The sequence below is a fragment of the Rattus norvegicus genome, chromosome 1 (assembly GCF_021556685.1).
Source record: "Rattus norvegicus strain SHRSP/BbbUtx chromosome 1, alternate assembly SHRSP_T2T, whole genome shotgun sequence".
NCBI classification, from domain to species: domain Eukaryota; kingdom Metazoa; phylum Chordata; class Mammalia; order Rodentia; family Muridae; genus Rattus; species Rattus norvegicus.
The window spans coordinates 107,394,293-107,411,159 of record NC_141534.1 but is presented as its reverse complement, the minus strand read 5'-3'; the positions used below and the strand labels follow the sequence as shown (position 1 = coordinate 107,411,159).

Here is a 16,867-nt window from a genome sequence, read left to right as displayed (position 1 = left end):
CAGCCTGGGATAATACAGCAGTGGTTTTTTTTTTGTTGTTGTTTGTTTGTTTGTATGTTTGTTTTTGTTTTTTTTTTCGGAGCTGGGGACCGAACCCAGGGCCTTGCTCTTGCTAGGCAAGCGCTCTACCACTGAGCTAAATCCCCAACCCCTACAGCAGTGTTTTAAAAAAACAACACAAAAGAGTATGTTCTGCCTGCAGTCTCAGAAGAAGGGGGCGAGGCAGGCCGCCTCAGGGGCAGGATCCTGCTGTATATGACATCTCCTCCACTCTCTGTCTGTATACAGGTGATTTACTTGGGCCGGAACCCCCGGGACGTCGTGGTCTCCCTCTATTATTACTCTAAGATTGCTGTACAATTAAAGGACCCTGGTACACCTGAACAGTTCCTTCAGAATTTCCTCAAAGGAGAAGGTGAGGACGAGGAAGGGAAGAGTCAGAAGAAACAAAGCTGGGGAGAGATTGGGCGAGCAGAGGTGGATGCAGAGACCAGGAGACCAAGACAGAGACCAGGAGGCAGAAGAGCTATGGTCCCTTCTCTGCTCGGGGATGGACGGGACAGGGGTGGACTGCACAGACAGGAGCTGACTAGGGTGGGTCTCTAGCCCTGGCTGAAAGGCTCCAGGCAGCCAGGACAGAGTGGCCTGCGCAGCCTGGTCCTGAGAGCCATGTGGTCCTCACACACCCTCCACTGCCTGCAGTGCAGTTTGGCTCCTGGTTTGACCACATCAAGGGCTGGATCCGGATGCGGGGCCGAGAGAACTTCCTGTTTATCACCTACGAGGAGCTGCAGCAGGTTTGTCTGGTGTCTGCCCTTGGCCCTCCTCCCTTACCGCAAGCTCCCGGATCCCTGCCAACTTCCTACCAGTCCATGTACCGGGGGGAAACAAAACTTGTAGAGGTCTGGGGATGGCAAAGGCAGTGACAATAGACAGATGGAGCAAATCCACTCAAGATCAGATGGGATGGCCACAGAGACAGCAATAGTGGAAAAGCAAGCAGCCAGGAGAGTCTGCAGCCAGAGCAGCCAGTACAAAGGCACTGAGGAAGCTGCCTCCCCCTCCTCCTCCTCCCCCTTCCTCTTCCTGCTCCTCCTCATCATCCTTCCTTCCTTCTCTCTTCCATCATGCTAAGTCTCATGTAGCCCAAGTATCTGAAGATGACCTGTTTCCAACTCCTGAGATGGCATCAAACCCCGGCCTCCCTGACTGCTAAGCACTGTCTCAAGTGTGCTGTGCCCATCTACCCGACTCAGCCTCCCCAAGTGCCCAAGTGCTGGTATTCCAGGTGTATTCTGTAGATGTCACCCATTTACCCTTTTCAGTTTGGGGGACTGAACCCACATTAGGCAAATGCTCTACAAATGAGCCTTAACTCCAGGTCCTCACTGGGAGATTCTTGGCAAGACCTCTCCGTCCTTAGCCCTTGTTTTATTACCTTAGGGTCTTACTACGTCTCCCAGCTGACTTTGAACTGTCAACCTCCAGGGACTAAGGTGACAGGCTTGTGTCACCAAGTCTGACTTCTAGAGACCTGCATTTTGTAGTCTTGGAATTACAAACCGGTCACCACTTTAGACTCTCAGTGTATAGGGCGTCTCCTCCTCAGAACCAGTGAAGAGGGTGGCCCTGAGCAGAGCGGTGAGGAGTGTGCCTAGCCCTGAGTATTGTGCCCACGCCAAGCCCGACCCGGCCTTGTCTCAGTGGGAATAACTAGCTGGGGTCTGAGTAAGGGCATATCACATTAGGAACAAGGAGAGCCAATACCTGGCATCTGCAGCTGAGTACCGGTGAGGGCCTGCAGGCCGCTGCTCCCAGAGGAGGGGAAGGAAGGGACCAGAGGCAGAAAGAGGCAGGTGGCACGTTCATAGCCAGCCAGAGCTACATCGAGAGTCCCTGCCTCAAACATATAAAAGACAAGACAAAACAAAAGGCAATAACAAAAACCCAACAGTAAAAGAAAAAGGCCCGAGAGAGGGCCCCGCAGGCAAGAGCACAGCTGCTGTTGCAGAGGACTGGGCTAAGGTTCCAGGCACCTGCACGGTGGCTCACAGCTGCCTGTAACTCCAGTTCCCGGGGATTTGGTGACCTTCTGTGGCCTCTGTAGGCCACATGGCATACATACATACTGGCAGGTAAAACACTCGAACCTGTAGTTCTTTTTAAAGATTAAAAGAGTTACACATTGGGTTGGGGATTTAGCTCAGTGGTAGAGCGCTTGCCTAGGAAGCGCAAGGCCCTGGGTTCGGTCCCCAGCTCCGAAAAAAAGAACCAAAAAAAAAAAAAAAAAGAGTTACACATTGACTCATGGTGAAGTCGCTTTGTACCAAGCCCGACAACCTCAGTTCAATCCCCAGGTGTGGAAGGAGGGAACTGACCCCTGCCGGTTGTCCTCTGACCCCCACACGCACACATAAACAGAGGGTACACACACACACACACACACACACACACACACACACACGTAATATTTTTTTCAAAAGTATATAAACATATATATTAAAGTGGCAGCAGATCACCCACTCTGAGCTGTGCAAATTGTAACTTTTTTTAAGTTTACCCTGGTAAACTTGTTACCAGCAATGTTCAGAGGGGAGACTGGAACTTTAGCACTCTAGAGTGGACTGGTTGTTTGCCTAAGACAAGCACAGCCTGCAGCCCCCCCATTCTATCCTGATAAAGTTCTTCTGACGGCACGGTCTAGAAAAGGCTTCAGCGCCATGTCTCCCTCCCTACAGTTTCTCAGGTTTTATTCTCCAAACCAAAAACTGGGCCATGGAGCCAAGCACGGCTTCTGGGCCACTCCTGGGGTGCGCGGCACCGCCCACACGTGTGTTTCTGGGACAGGCCTGTGGCTCAGAGAATAAAGGGTTATGAAACCAGGAATGGCCTGGAAAGGCAGGCTATGGGACTGTGCCGTGACCCGCTATGCAGGGCGCGGGATGCCGTGACCGGCTAAGAGCTGGATGCCGTGGATGGCTGTGAGGTTGAGGGGACCTGTGGGGCTCGGGGGTCAAACCTTCCAGTCTGAGCGATGAGGCTTTGAACCTTGCTGTCTCTGGACCTCTCTGTTCTCTGATTAGGGTGGGACGTTTCTTTCTTTCTTTCTTTCTTTCTTTCTTTCTTTCTTTCTTTCTTTCTTTTTTTTTTTTTCTTTTTCTTTTTTTCGGAGCTGGGGACTGAACCCAGGGCCTTGTGCTTGCTAGGCAAGCGCTCTATCACTGAGCTAAATCCCCAACCCCTGTGTGGGACTTTTCTTACAGATGTGAATGAAGACTTAGGTCCAGGGACTCGAGCCAAGTGTCATGAGGAAAGCAGCAATTGAGTTTATCAGTGACAAAGGGCAAATCAAGAAATCTTGTGCCAAGACCTGAAGGGAGGACAGCATGGGAACAGTGGTACGGGAGGAAGGGGTTCATACCAAACCACTCTTGAAACCCAGGCCTGGGGTTGGGGATTTAGCTCAGTGGTAGAGTGCTTGCCTAGCAAGTGCAAGGCCCTGGGTTCAGTCTCCAGCTCCTGAAAAAAAAAAAAAAAAGAAAGAAAGCCAGGCCTGGGGCCACTCTGTCCCATGTCCTGGGAAGCCACTGGCTCGTTAGAGCCAGGGAAGACTTGGTGGAACCAAGGAGGCAGAGGCAGATGGGCTAGGAAAGGGGCTGCAGAGGTGAGGGTCTGGCAAGGGAGAGCGTGATCGGTGGACCAGGATGGGGATGCTGGGGACACAGAGATGAGGACATACACAAGAAGACAGGCAGGTGGGAAGGACAATGATGATGATGGACAGGCATCTTGACTGAGGCAGACAGGGAAGGCTAGACTCCAGAGACCAGTGCTGGGCGTACGGGAGGAGCAGAGCAGGTCTATCCACGGTGTCTGCTTCAGACACAGCAGTGTTCTCTGTAAGCTGATTCTGCCAACCTACACTCCCCTACCTCCTGCAGAACCCTCTAGAACTCTGGGGAACAGGGAGACCCAACACTTTGGCTTCAAGGTGGGGAAACTGAGGCAGAGTTGGGAACCACTCCAGGCCAAACAAAGTGGTTCCCACTCCACTGACAACCGCTCTTCCTACCCCAGGACCTGCGAGGCTCCGTGCAACTCATCTGTGAGTTCCTGGGCCGGCCACTGGGTGAAGAGGCCCTGAGCTCTGTGGTGGCCCATTCAGCTTTTGCTGCCATGAAGGCCAATAACATGTCCAACTACACGCTGCTGCCGGCCAGCCTGCTAGACCACCGCCAGGGGGCGTTCCTGCGCAAAGGTACCACTGTGTGCTTCTAGCCAACCTCACGGCTTCTCTGGGCCTCCATTTCCCCAGAAGCCATGTGGAACGTATAGGGCCACCTAGACCTGTCTTCACTCTTAGCAGGAGGTCTGGCACCGCCCACCGACCTGCCTCCATCTGGACTTCTCCCTGGAACAAAGCAGGGCTCCAACAACACGAGGTTCAAGTCCCCAGAAACTTTTTTATTAGCTAATGCCCAATGCAGAATAATTCAGTCTTGCCTCTCAGTGCTAGACTTGAGGTCAGCCTGGGATACTAGAGACCCTGGCTCTAAACAGAACAGGACAACTACCACACAGGATCTCCAGGTGATTCAAGTCAGTCCCTCGTCCCCAGATCCTTCTGCTAGGTGATTTCATGTTCAAAATTCCAAGACTTGACAAGAGGTGACACAGCTAAAATCTAACAAGCTATTCGAAAGAGTCTTTGCCACACAGGCAAGAGGTGGAGCCCTAGTAGTCACGAGACGTGAGGGACCAGTACTCAGGATTGTGTGCTGTGGGGCGGGGGTACCTTGCTGAGGCAGCTCTCTGGCTATGAGGAACTCAGACTGGTCTGTTCATGAGAAGAATCTAGATCGCCTGGCTGGGGTGGACTGGCCATCAAGTCAGAAGAGTGCTGAGACCATGTTGGGTATCTGAAGGGAACTAGGGTGGAAGAGACTTGTGCTGGCAGAGGCAGCTCCCAGAGGAGTCGATGAAGGTTGTTGAATGGGTGCTTGGGTGTCAAGAGGGAGGGGAGTTCTGAGAAAATATCTGGGAGGTCAGAGGTCAAAGGACAGGGCTGGCATGGGGTCACCTAGGTGTAAGGGAAAGAGGCGGTAAGCATGGGGGACTCTGGTCAGCTGGCACAGGAAGTGTGGTTGGTCCTGATGAGGGAGGCTGAGGGAACATCCGACAAGGCTGGGAGGGGAGTAAGAAGGTACCCCAGCAGCTCCTTACTGGTCTCTTCCTATGTCCCCTCCAGGGATCAGTGGCGACTGGAAGAACCACTTCACTGTGGCGCAGAGTGAGACTTTTGACCAGGTCTACCGAGAGCAAATGCACGGGCTGCCGAGCTTCCCCTGGGACAGGTCCGCAGAGGACGGCAGCCCTGATGGCGAGACTGAGCCCAGCCCTAGCCCCAGCCCTGGCCTAGCCTCTGATGACCCCAACCCAGGATCCTCACAATAAACTTGTCACTCCAGCCACCCCTTCCTCTGGGCTGCACTTTCAGGGGCAGGCCGGGGATCCAGCAGGCAGAGCAGCCAGCCACACACCATGCAGACAGAAAGCATTTGTGCTGCGGGAGACTCACAGTGACTCCATGCTTGGGAGGGAGAGGCCGTAGGATTGCAAATTCACATCTAGCCTGGGCTACTCAGCGACCGCAAGAACATGACACGATACAAGCGGCTGGGGACCCAGCCCTGAGCTTGAATTCAGCAGGGTGCCAGGTCCACTGTCCCACAGGCCTGGGTCCCTAAACCTGAGGGGAGCCCTGGGTCTGAAGAGAGCTTGGGAGGATGCTGGGGTCTGGACTCTGGAGCAGAGTGGGCAGGGAAGGTAACGGTTGGGGATGGGAAGGCTGTGGAGGTACATGTCTGTGCTCTTGGAGTTTAATCTGAGCAGAAATACAGGAAAGCACTCTGAGGTCCTCCCTTAACTCCCACAGAAAACTCCAGACATATTCTAGTGTCCCCAGGACTTTGCAGACTTTTTTTTTTTTCAGCTTTGCCCATATCCCCCCTTAGCCTCCATTCCCATAATTCTCCTCTCCTGGACTCACTTTATCTATGTCTTCTCTGTCGTAGGCTTGCCCCACTATGTCTTTACACAATACATGGTGAGGCAGCTGTGCCTGTCTTTGCATCAATCTTGTCTGCTGCTCTGAAACTCTCTGCCCATTGTCCAGATGCTAACACTGAGCCCTTAGCTCTGATGAGCTCACCCAATTCTAGAGCAATAAAGGCCAATCCCTTCTGCTGCCAAGATCCTAGACTAGAGGCCGTAGACACAGCCAGCGTCTGGTTGGGGCTATAAACTGACCCATGGCTGGCCAGCCACATCTGGCCAGGGTTCCTGTCAGCGTCGCCTTCCAGAACCTGAGCCAGAGGCCCAGTCTGATGTGGTGGCATTGTCTCCCAGTCTCCTTTGGGCTGGGGAAAGGTAACGCAGGCGGCGTTGGGCTGGAATCGGTAGGGGACCAACCCAGGGCTGTGACCGGAGATCCATCTCAGCTCTGGGCCCACCTCCAGTGCCCCGCTGCCTCATCAGGGCCCTGGCTGGAGTGTCCTTGGAGCCCCAAGACTTCTTGGGCTGTGAAGAGAAAAAAAGGTGAGGAGTTGCTGGGGCTCAGCTGGTGGAGTGCCAGTCTCGAATGCACAGGCCCTGGGTTTAATCCTCAGCACTGCAGAGACCAGTCATCGTGGACACCCTTAACTGCAGCACTTAGGAGCGGGGACCACATAAAACCCCCTCTCAAAATAGGGGGGAAAGAGACTAAGAGATGGCTCAGTAGCTTTGGTGTTGAGACCATCAGTAAGAGTCTGTGCTTGGAGGCACAGACAAGGGAATCCCGAGGCTCCTGAGGCTCCCTGGCAGCCAGGCTGCAACAGCCAGCTCTAAGAACAGAGATGTTTAAAAAAAAACAAGGTTGGAGAGTGACAGGAAGAACCCCAGGATTGACATCTGGCCTCAACAGGCCCACACCAGCAAACACCTACATACACAGGAGCACACATACATAAGAGGAGGAGCCAATATCTTGGGGCCCAGAGACAAGGGAAAAGGGATAAGGGGTGAGAGACAAGGAAGAAGTAAGAGAGAGGAAGATGGGCGGGGAAGGAGGAGATTTGGAGGTAGAGACATAGAAGTCAGAGGTGGAGGAGGGAGGTGTTGGAAATGGAAGGAGAGAGAAGGTAAGGGAGGAGGTGGATGGAGGTACCTGGGAGGAGACAGAAGAGGGGAGGGGAGGAGGGGGTGACAGGTAGAGAGAGGCAGGAGAGACGACAGTAGAGATGAGGAAGACAAGGGAAGCCAGAAGGACCCAGAGACTCTAGAGCCAGGGGGATATAAGTGGGAGGCCTGGAAGCCCAGACCCATGTGAGACGCCTTTCCTCTTGCCTTGCAGCTGTGGAAGAGCAGGAAGCAGCTGCAGCCATCCAGGGAACAAATATTTGCTGAGGGAGGAGAACCTTGAGGCGGCGAGGTGGGGACCTTGACCGGGTCACCCCACTCCTTTTCCTTTAGGTCTAACTTCATTGACAGACATGATAGAAGTGATTCTGCTCCAGTTACCAAGGAACAGATTGGGAAACTGAGGCCAGCAGGGGTTAGCTCACTGAGGGGTGTAATCCCATCTGCCGGCATCCTGGCTAAGACTGCCTGTCTCTCCCACATGGCTCTGCTTCTTCTCATACAATATGCCTCACAGTGAGAGAAACTGAGGCGCAGAGACAGCCATTTCCAGCCCAGGACTATCCAAGCAGCTAAGCTGGACTCAGCCAGACCTTCATTCTCCATACAAGAGCAGACAAGATTCTCAGTACCCCTGACCCCCTCCATTTCCCCCAACACCCTAAAGACAGTCAGATGTAGGAAGTCAACAAGTCCTATGGGGAACAGAGCTAAGTTCCAACCCCTCTCAGGAGCCTCAGTTCCCACATCTGTAAAATAGGTTAAGTTTAATGGGCCTAGTCAGGCACGGTGGTGCACACATGTCATCCCAATACAAGGAATGTGGAGGCAGGAGAATCAGTTAAAGGCCAGCCTCAGCTATACAACTGTCTTTCAAAATGAGAACTACTTCCTGCTTCAGATGTCCCAGCAGAGCCTTCCTATCACTTGGCTTCTGTGCCTCAGTCCTCATCAGGGGGGCTCTCACCTCATTTTCACCATCACTGGATCCAGAGAGCTGTGACAGGCGGCTGAGGTCCCATAAGGAGCGGCTGGGTCGGGTTGGGGGACCACTGGTGGTCCTGGTGCGCTGTACACTCCTCAAGATGTCACTGAGAGCTGGCCCTGTGGTGGTGGGGGTCTCCCGTCTGTCCCCTTCGAGGATGTGACAGGCAGCCAGGCGGTGAGCCAAAGGCCCGTCAGACAGCAGTGGGGCCACAGGGGCCACAGGACAGCGTAGGGCCACACGGTGTGGGCTTCGGGGCAACTGTGGGCCCTCAGGAGGACTGAACAAAGGGCTTCGAGCTGGTGCTGGTGGGAGCGGCCTGGAGGCTGCGTACAGAACTCGGAACTCCTGACTGAAGGCATCTGCAATTTCTCCTGTGAGCAGGGTCACCAGGCCCCGGTGCAGGCGTGAGTCACTCCATGTGAAGCTAGGGATGTAAGGTGACAGTTAGGAGCTGTACAGGGTGGTACCCACCTTAGGCCCCAGGCCCCCGTGGTCTTAGGACATGATCTCCCAGGCCTCAGCTCCTCTGGTGAATAGAACAGTAAGTATCTACCTTGCTGCTAGTCACCAACCTGGGAACAGCATGGTAATAGAAGCTGTAATCCTAGCACTCAGGAGGTTGAGGCAGGAGGATTAGGAGTTCAAACACAGCCTCAGCTACATTGTTCCAGAAAAGCCTAGACTACATGAGACCGCCTCAAAACAAACCACAAAACAAAACCCAGGAAACCCTTATGCTGATCACCTCAGGTTAGATGAGCGTAAGCATGGGCTCTGCTCTGTCCCACTGAGAACATCTCAGAGCCCCAGTTTCTCATGCAGTTGATCTTCTAATGCCCACAGGACCGTTTCCACAGACTCGTCAGAAAGGCTGCATTTCCTAAGCGCGCACACTGCATACCAGGATCCAAGAAGCACATTTGCCACACAGAGCAAGTGCCCTGCATGGGGCCCACTGGCTGCCAAGGGTGGTACCTGCCCTCAATGTCACATGACCATGACTTTAACTCCTCCAGTGCAAATTTGAACATATGGGGGTCTTTCGTGCATCAAACATTATCCTGTGGCCTCAGCGGGCCATTGGTAAAGTGAGATTGCCGAGGGCAGGTTGAGCTTGTCATAGCAGCAGCGAGTTGGCATTATGGGAGTGTCCTTCAAGTACCCTTACCTTGCCAGGTGACAGTTCTGGTCCCTTCAGCCCGTGGTGGGTCAGGCTACAACCCCTCCCCCACCCCTAGCCATCAAGGAACCCTGAGTGTCTGTGAGGTCACTGAGTTCCATGGCCCAAAGGCTTGTGGGCAGGGGTGCTGGCCCATCTCCAACCCAAGGACTCAAGAGCTCCTGAGAAGGACACATTGAACCAGAAACACTCCAGGACGAGGGGCAGGAGGTGTTCCAGGAGGTCACACTCGGCTATCCAGGAGGTCGAGGAAGCTCCCGGCCTGGCTCGGGTGCTATTCCCGCCGCCAGGCCACCATGGTCTTTGGCTGGCTGCTGCTTCTGGTGTTGGTTCTTTGCCCTGGTGGGACAGGCATCAAGGACTGTGTCTTCTGTGAGCTGACTGATTCCGCTCGGTGCCCGGGCACACACATGCGCTGTGGGGATGATGAAGATTGCTTCATCGGCCACGGAGTAGCCCAGGGCGTGGGGCCCATCATCAACAAAGGTTGCGTGCACTCCACCAACTGCGGTCGTGAGGAGCCCATCAGCTACATGGGCCTGACATACAGCCTCACCACCACCTGCTGTTCTGGCCACCTTTGCAATGGGGGTGCTGGCCTTGCCACGGGGGCTACCAGCCTGTCACTGGGCCTGCAGCTGCTCCGGGGCCTGTTGCTGCTGCTTCAATACTGGCCGTAATCCACAGGAACTGCAGGGCCTGGGGCTGTGCCCCGTGGCCCTATCTCCATCCCTTTTCCCCATTAAACGACCAGAGGTGCAGTCTACCTCCTGTGGCCCTAGCTTCCTCCATTCTAGGACCCGTGGTTGGCAGGGTGGCAAAGCCCCTGGCATGCCATCGTGTGGGGTGCGGTCCGTGGCTCTCACCACTCAGCTGTGCCCCATTGGTCCTAAGAGGCACATCTTTTCAAGTTAATGCAGATGCTTCTTTATGTTGGCATCACCTTAGGGTTGGTGAAATTCGGTAAAAAGCAGTAACACCAGATGGGGTTTCAGAGGACTTTTTTTTTTTGCCGGCAGGAACGATTTTTGAGGCAGAGTCCCCTGTATGCCAGGATGGCCTCCAATTCTCTACATAGCTAAGGATGGCTTTGACCTTTGTGATCTTCCTTTCGTTGTGTGTCACCACATCCAGCCCTGAAGCACTTAGGTCATGTGTTGGCTACCGCTGTGCCCTCTGGCAATGCCAAGATGAGAGTGTCACTCCAAAGCACCGTGGTTTCGGGGGCTGGAGGCAGTGTCAGTGCCTAGAGGGAATTTGCCAGGCATGCATGTTCCCACCAATGGCCAGGTGAACGCAGGCAGCTGCATCCACACATTTGCTGAGTATGGCCTTCCGTACCCTTCGAGAATAGTGCTTCCTAGTTGGCACCTCTTACCCTGGGCACCTGGCCATGTCTGGAGGATTCTAGCACTGCCGTGCTGTTGAGAATGGGTAAGGGACATACCACTGATATCTGCTGGCTGGAGGCAGGGATGAGGCTCAGTATGCACAATGGATGGGAGCCCACAATAGTCTGATCCCTACTGTCTCTTTCTGAGGGCAGCACAGAGAAGGGAAGGGAGTTGCCTGAAGTCACACAGCAAGTAGCTGGCTGTGGTTAGGATCTGAATCCAGCTCTCTGGCACCCAGAGTCCAGCCTCAGTTTACCAAGTTGGGATTCACAAGGCCACTCACCTGGCCAACAGCAGAGACAGCCCTAAGTGTTCACTGTGGCAGAGCGCCTCCTCCCGGATGAGTGTGTGAGCCCGTTTTAGAGCTGAGTATGGAGCACAGAGGCCCAGAAAGGATGCTCCACCATCACGACTCCTCCCCCATCATCTGAGCATGTCAAGAGTGTGCTGAGCACAGGGTGTCATGAGGGGACACACCTGTAGGATCCCGAGATGACCCTGTCACCGTCCAGCAGCAGGAACTTCTCCCGCACATGGCCGCTCACCTGCCGTCGCCTTCGGCTCTGGAAGGTGTGGCCCTGTACGGTCCGGATATCCAGGTTCTGGGAAAGGGCATATTCTATGATACCATGGATAATGTCCCAGCATCCCCAGGGCCACTCACCGATACCAAATCTTAGGAGTTCCGGGGATAACTAGCTATGGCTCAAGGATACCTACAGAGCAACCCCCCACCCCCACCCCAGAGACATGGGTTTCAGATCTCAGGGAACCCCAGTGACCTAGCCACCCATGGAAATGTCCCCCTCTGAGGAAAAGGGGCGTTTAGATGGCTCTGGCCTGGCTCCTACCTCAGTGGTCCACAGGTTCACCCCTAACTGCTGGGCTAGTGCCAGGAAGGCTGGCAGATGTTGGTGGTCAAGCAGTAAGTAGACAGGAATCCATCGGCGGGTAGCAGCATCCACCATGTCTCTGAGCAGGTCGGGGTCGGTGAAGATGTCCATGACTACGGCCACCAGCTAGGGTGAAGGAAGGGTAGACAGAGGATGAGGGACTGCGGTACTGTGGGTAGGGTGCTCTGGAAACATTGGCTTCAAGGTCTGACTTCCATGGGATGCTCAGGGGCGGCAGGGAAACACCCACCCTGAGTCTTTGTGGAGTACGAACCAGGCTGCCCTTTAGAAGACCCATTTCCAGCTGCTCAAAATTCATCTTTAATCCCCATAGATTGTCCTTCAGAATGCCAAAGGTCCCTGACTCCAGGTTAGGGCTGGGTGCTGGGGACCAGGAAGCCTAGGCTATTAAGGTGTGCCTTACAGGCAGACGGTTATGGTGGCATGACTCATCAACCAGGTCACTCAGAACAGTAAGGTTCAGCTGCATCGTGCCTGTTTCGCCATGGCCTCTAGTCTTAGAAGGCTGTACATATTAACCCCTGTAGACTACTTGGCATTGGAGCCACGGAAACCCCAAGAAATAGGACTTGGGGAAGGAGGCAGGGGGCTACATGGCAGGGAACTACCCCTGGGGCTTTCCTGGAGGAAGCTAGGTGTCTGGTTTGGTGTGAAAGGGGCATACTGACACAAATGGTCACAATTTAGCTCCAGAAGCATGGATACCAGGTCTCAGGGAGTGAGAGGCCTCTAGGTCTGAAGGGGAAAGGAGAAAGCCTGGGTTCCAGACCCAGAGGAGCAGGAGTCCAGCCTTGCAAATTCCGGGAGGGTATAGGGAGAAGCCTAGTACTAGTCACGGGGTGGCACCCACCTTGCGAGCAGCCTGGATTTCCTGGCGTACCAACTCTTTAACTGGTGGCTGGCCCTCGCCTGGTGGCTGGGTGTAGAGTTGTGCTCTGGTGATTCCCTTCCAGGCAATGTCTTCAGGCCAGCCCAGCCGCAGCGAGGGTGCGGGCTCCTCAGACTGTCTAGGCCAGTAGGTCAGGCTGCCAAAGTCCCCATCAGCGATGCCTGCCCCTGTGCCTGTTGCACCAGGCTCCTGACTCGGTACTATCCAGTCTTCAGCAGCTGTAGCCAGGGCCTGAGCCTCATCTGCACTCAGAAACGGGGGCAGCCTCTCCTGCTGCACGCAGGCCCAGAAAGCCTCCTCACCACTGCTCAGCAGTGCTTCCAGGGCTAGCCTCTGGCCCTCCGAGTACAAGGAGGCAGGGCAGGCCTTGGTCGGGGCTGGCTCGACAGCCCCCAACTCCTCTCCTTCCAGTGCGGCCAGCTGGGAGGCTGCCATTGGAGCCACACAAGGCCTCAAGAGGCCAGGTCCTGGATTGTCTAGATTGCTTTTGGAGATTGACCATCTGGGGTCCTGTGATATTATATGGCTACCCAAAGCCCTCGGGGTAGGTCTGTAAACATCCACACAGCTCCCTGAAGTTGTCCCTGATTCAGTCCCTACAGACTAACCACACCCTTACACCATCCATCTGATCACATGTGCCTACTGACCACCTATCAGTCAGCCATGTCTCCCATTTTGCCTCTGCCAAACCACAGGACCACCTTCAACTCGAAGGCACAGCAGCTTCAGGTGACTCCTGGCGGCTCGGGGGCAGTCAGGCAGGTCTGGCTACCAGTCTAACCATTTTCAGGTAAATGGCTGCTTGCCTGTCCTTGGTCACCCTGCTTGTAACCAATGGCTGTGGCCTGCCACTTTGCTTATCTATGCTATCTGACCCACTCTTTCCTCCTCCATTGCCGCATGGTAATTTCACTTCAGGTTTGAGTCTGAGTTTTTCTTGCCCACTGCCCCAGCTTTCACAGATCTACTCTCACCCCTCCCCCAAGGCACTCACCAGTCCTTTAGTGAGGGAAGTCAACCTTGGCCGTGACCCTCAAAACCAGTCTGAGACTGGCCTCTGACTGAGAGCCTAGCCTGGGTTTCTTACCAGTCCGACTCCTGCCTGTGCTCTACTTCCTGGACAGGAACCATGCACCCGTGAAGCCTGAAGTAGGTTCCAGCCAACTGGCACCACATAACCCAGAGGGGCTGGAATGAGGCCAGGTCTCCTCCATCTGCAGACTCCAGGCCCCACCGGGTCTGAGGCCCAGAGCTGCTGACAAGCTTCCTCTAGAGCTGCTCTCCACCCAACAGGGAGCAATTGTCAGGACACAGCCCCTTGGGCAAACATAGGGGAGGGACTACTCGGCATCTTGCTCAGAGACTGGCCAAGGCAGGGCCTCACCTGTTCCCACGCCCGCCCCCACATCCCCCAGAACCAAGTTCTAGGGAAAAACTAGTCCTAGGAGGAAGCAGGTGAACACAATACCCAGAGGCGGGGCTGTAATCACAGGCGAAGGCTGCACAGGTGCAGGACAGCTTGCAGACAGGCACACCACCCATTCCCCAAGACTGTACTGACTTCCAATCAAGTGCTGTCACCATTGGTGGCCCCATCCCACCCTCATAAACAAACACAGAGGACCATCAACATCCAAAGCTTTTTTATTAACAGTAAGAGCCAGGGTTAGTTTTTGTAGCCTCGGCTGGCCCTTCGGCCTCTGGCACGCTCGAACTTCCGGCCCTTGGAACGGACATAGGGTCTGTGGGGAAAGGAGGAAGGTGAGAGCTCAGCTCAGTGGCCACTGGGACCTGTTCCTCTAACACTGAGAAGCTCTTCTGAGCTGAGTCTTCCCAGTAACCACCCGCCCCTCGGAAATGGTACAGGCCCTGGTTAGCCCAGTCGTGACCACCCCCCACCAAGTAAACAACACGCTGGTGGCCACCAGGGCTAACAGCTACCGAAGGACAAGGCCCCACTACTCACTTGGTGTGGCTGTGTGGAGTTCCTGGGGCCTTGCCAAAGTGTCGGTACACCTCTCGGCCCTTCCGAGGACCAGACAAGAGCACAGTGCCCCTGCCCTTGGGAGACTCCAGGGCCAGCTGGTCGAAGGTCAGGATCTTACCCCCAGCCTTGAGGATCCGACTTCGGGCCCGGCTGCTCACCCTCAGTGCACACACCTGAGGGTACACACCAGAAATAGGGGGATTGTCACACCACTCAGGTAGCGGACTCTGATAAACTGCCACCAAAATCTTTCCAGTGGATGGCAAGCACCCTCAATACTTCCTGTCTAAAAGGATTCCAAAGCACCACTCCACAAAACAAAGAGCAGAGCAGCTCTGACTACAGCTCACATGAAGGGAGCCACCCGCACACAGCAAGGCCAGAGACATGTACCCTGGGCCCATGCTGGCCACTTACCTTCAGCTTGGGCACTTCCAGAATCCGCACATCATCTGTGATCGTCCCCACAACCACAGCAGTTTTGTTCTCCCGACCAGGAAGCTTCATCTTCCGGATCTGTCAGGGGCAAGCTGGTTACATCACTCTGTGTCCATACCAGTCACCCAGAAGACCAAAACAGCCAAGACTTCTAGTGGCTGAGGCCAACCTCCCTTCTCCCCAGTGACAGGCCCCTGAGGGCCTGGCAGCCATGGAATCAATCTCTCTCCAATCCCAGGAGTAAACCAAGTCAGAGAAATCCCCAGGTAAAAGACACCGAGGGGTTGTCACCTGGGGAGGCCAAAGCACAGAGGTCTGTATTCCCTGCTGGTGTCAACACCCCAGAACACATGAACTGACCCCTGCCCAACTACTAACCATTCGGGACAGGGACAGAGGTGGCCGGTTAGTTCGGCTCATAAATAACCTTTTCAGCACAACCTGGTTGAAGGTGGAGTTGGTCCGTCTGGCCAGAAACCTGTACAGCTGGAAGGGAAAGGGAAGATTGAACATGTGAGAGTCTTCCTTCCCTAAAAGCCAGGACCCTTCCACAGCTCTCTCCCATCTGCCTGAACTCCTGGTGATGGATGTGTTAGGGGCACTGCTCACATGTCCGGGTCCCTCCTCTCCCCACCCCACTTGCTGTGGGAGTTGTAAAAGGATGCAATAGCCCAGGCTTACCTTGACTAGCAGCCGCAGGTAGATATCCTGGCTCTTGGGCTCCTTGCGCCGAACCTTTCGGTCCTTGTTGTGGCGAATGTCAACACCCTGCATAAGGTGAACTAGGATGGAACCAATTCCCAAACAAGTGTCCCCTATCTTTGATGACTTTTTATACCTTCAATTGTTATTTATCTTTCAGGGTACTTATTTTCCACCCATTGACAAATTCATTTACCACACACAAGTGAGATTTTTGTCTGGGCTTGGAACCATCCTCCCAGACTCCACTCACTGAAACCCAGGCTCAGGATAAAAACTAAGACACACAAGACATGCTGCTGGCTCAGCGCCTTAGAGCACTTGCTAATATGTGAAGGCCCTGGGTTCTGGGCCCAGGATGGGTGGGAATTCAAATCCCTGCAAAAATGTTAGGCTCTACTTATTTAGTCTAAACTGGCCCCCAATCCAGAAAGCAGCCAAAAGTACATTATCCACATGGAACTATGTTTAGGACAAAGCCAGACTTTTGCACTATCTACTTCAACCCTAGGAAGTGCTCAGGTTTATTTTATCCCCACTCACTTTCAAAGCTGTTAGCATCCAGAAGTAATTACCGAAATACTAACAGCAGTTTCTTTGCACCTTCAAGACCCTACGGCAGGCATCTTCGCAACTCACAAAACAGACGGGATTACTACACACCCTTCCGACCAAAGACACTGGGAGCACAGTTCCGGTAAGTACGGAGGGGAGGACTGACGTCCGCTTGTCCCCAAACCCAGCAATGTGGCGCTTCACTCCCCGTAGGACTCAACTTCCCAAATGCAAGTTAAGAACCACGGAAATCGGGCATAGTGGTCCCGCCTGGAATCCTGGCACTGGAAAGATTGAGGCAAGGGAGCTGCCGTGGGTTCGAGGCCAGACTAGAGTCATTGAGAGTTGCAATTTGCTGGTTATCACGGAGTCAAACTTTGTAAAGAAAACGACGGGCCTCCGGAGGCTCCTGGGGCCGGCTATCGGTTCCGATAAGTCCCGGCTGAAGGCCCCAGACTATCCTCCAGTCTCCCATAGCACCACCCGCACCCCTCCGTCGCGCTGCGATCCGGTCTCGCTGAGGATGGCAACGGATGGGACACTCGCAGACGCTACTAAGCGCGCTTACCATGATGGCGCCTCCTGCTAGACCAGGTCCAGAAAGACGGAACCGCGCCGGAATGGGCGGGGAAAGAGCA

The 16,867-nt window shown here is 54.4% G+C and overlaps 4 protein-coding genes across 11 annotated transcripts in view; 2 read left to right on the top strand and 2 right to left on the bottom strand.

Annotated features, from left to right (window-relative positions):
- Sult2b1 (sulfotransferase family 2B member 1) overlaps positions 1-5,471 on the top strand; it is a 61,134-nt gene extending 55,663 nt beyond the window's left edge. For all 4 annotated transcript variants that reach the window (NM_001039665.2, XM_087655057.1, XM_087655058.1 and 1 more), the window contains exons 4-7: positions 289-415; positions 703-797; positions 4,078-4,258; positions 5,249-5,471. In NM_001039665.2, coding sequence (NP_001034754.1) covers positions 289-415; positions 703-797; positions 4,078-4,258; positions 5,249-5,454 — 609 coding nt within the window. In that variant the 3' untranslated portion in view covers positions 5,455-5,471. The remainder of the gene's footprint in view (positions 1-288; positions 416-702; positions 798-4,077; positions 4,259-5,248) is intronic.
- Positions 4,444-13,843, bottom strand: Sack1e (scaffolding CK1 anchoring protein E). Of its 2 annotated transcripts, none has more exons than XR_015684110.1 (5): positions 12,506-13,843; positions 11,593-11,760; positions 11,287-11,343; positions 8,147-8,591; positions 4,444-6,579 (listed from the first exon to the last, which is right to left on the bottom strand). XR_015684110.1 is itself a non-coding variant. In NM_001427638.1 (5 exons), the coding sequence occupies exons 1-5, from the start codon at positions 12,977-12,979 to the stop codon at positions 6,346-6,348; spliced, it is 1,446 nt and encodes a 481-aa protein (NP_001414567.1). In that variant the 5' UTR covers positions 12,980-13,788; the 3' UTR covers positions 4,444-6,345. The 2 variants fall into 2 exon arrangements, 1 of the variants encoding a protein (NP_001414567.1); NM_001427638.1 differs by having other exon boundaries at positions 11,219-11,343; positions 12,506-13,788.
- On the top strand, positions 9,439-10,112 carry Spaca4 (sperm acrosome associated 4). Its single transcript, NM_001109623.1, has one exon. The coding sequence runs from the start codon at positions 9,644-9,646 to the stop codon at positions 10,025-10,027; it is 384 nt and encodes a 127-aa protein (NP_001103093.1). The 5' UTR covers positions 9,439-9,643; the 3' UTR covers positions 10,028-10,112.
- A 330-nt stretch (positions 13,844-14,173) lies between the features above and the next one.
- On the bottom strand, positions 14,174-16,833 carry Rpl18 (ribosomal protein L18). 4 transcript variants are annotated; one of them, XM_087593741.1, is made up of 6 exons: positions 16,218-16,833; positions 15,654-15,740; positions 15,351-15,458; positions 14,952-15,050; positions 14,514-14,707; positions 14,174-14,289 (listed from the first exon to the last, which is right to left on the bottom strand). In XM_087593741.1, exons 1-6 carry the CDS (start codon positions 16,233-16,235, stop codon positions 14,214-14,216), a joined length of 582 nt encoding a protein of 193 aa, XP_087449867.1. In that variant the 5' UTR covers positions 16,236-16,833; the 3' UTR covers positions 14,174-14,213. The 4 variants fall into 4 exon arrangements, with proteins under 4 accessions (XP_087449867.1, XP_087449869.1, XP_087449868.1 ...); XM_087593743.1 differs by having other exon boundaries at positions 16,250-16,833; XM_087593742.1 differs by having other exon boundaries at positions 16,338-16,833.
- Positions 16,834-16,867: the final 34 nt, after the last annotated feature.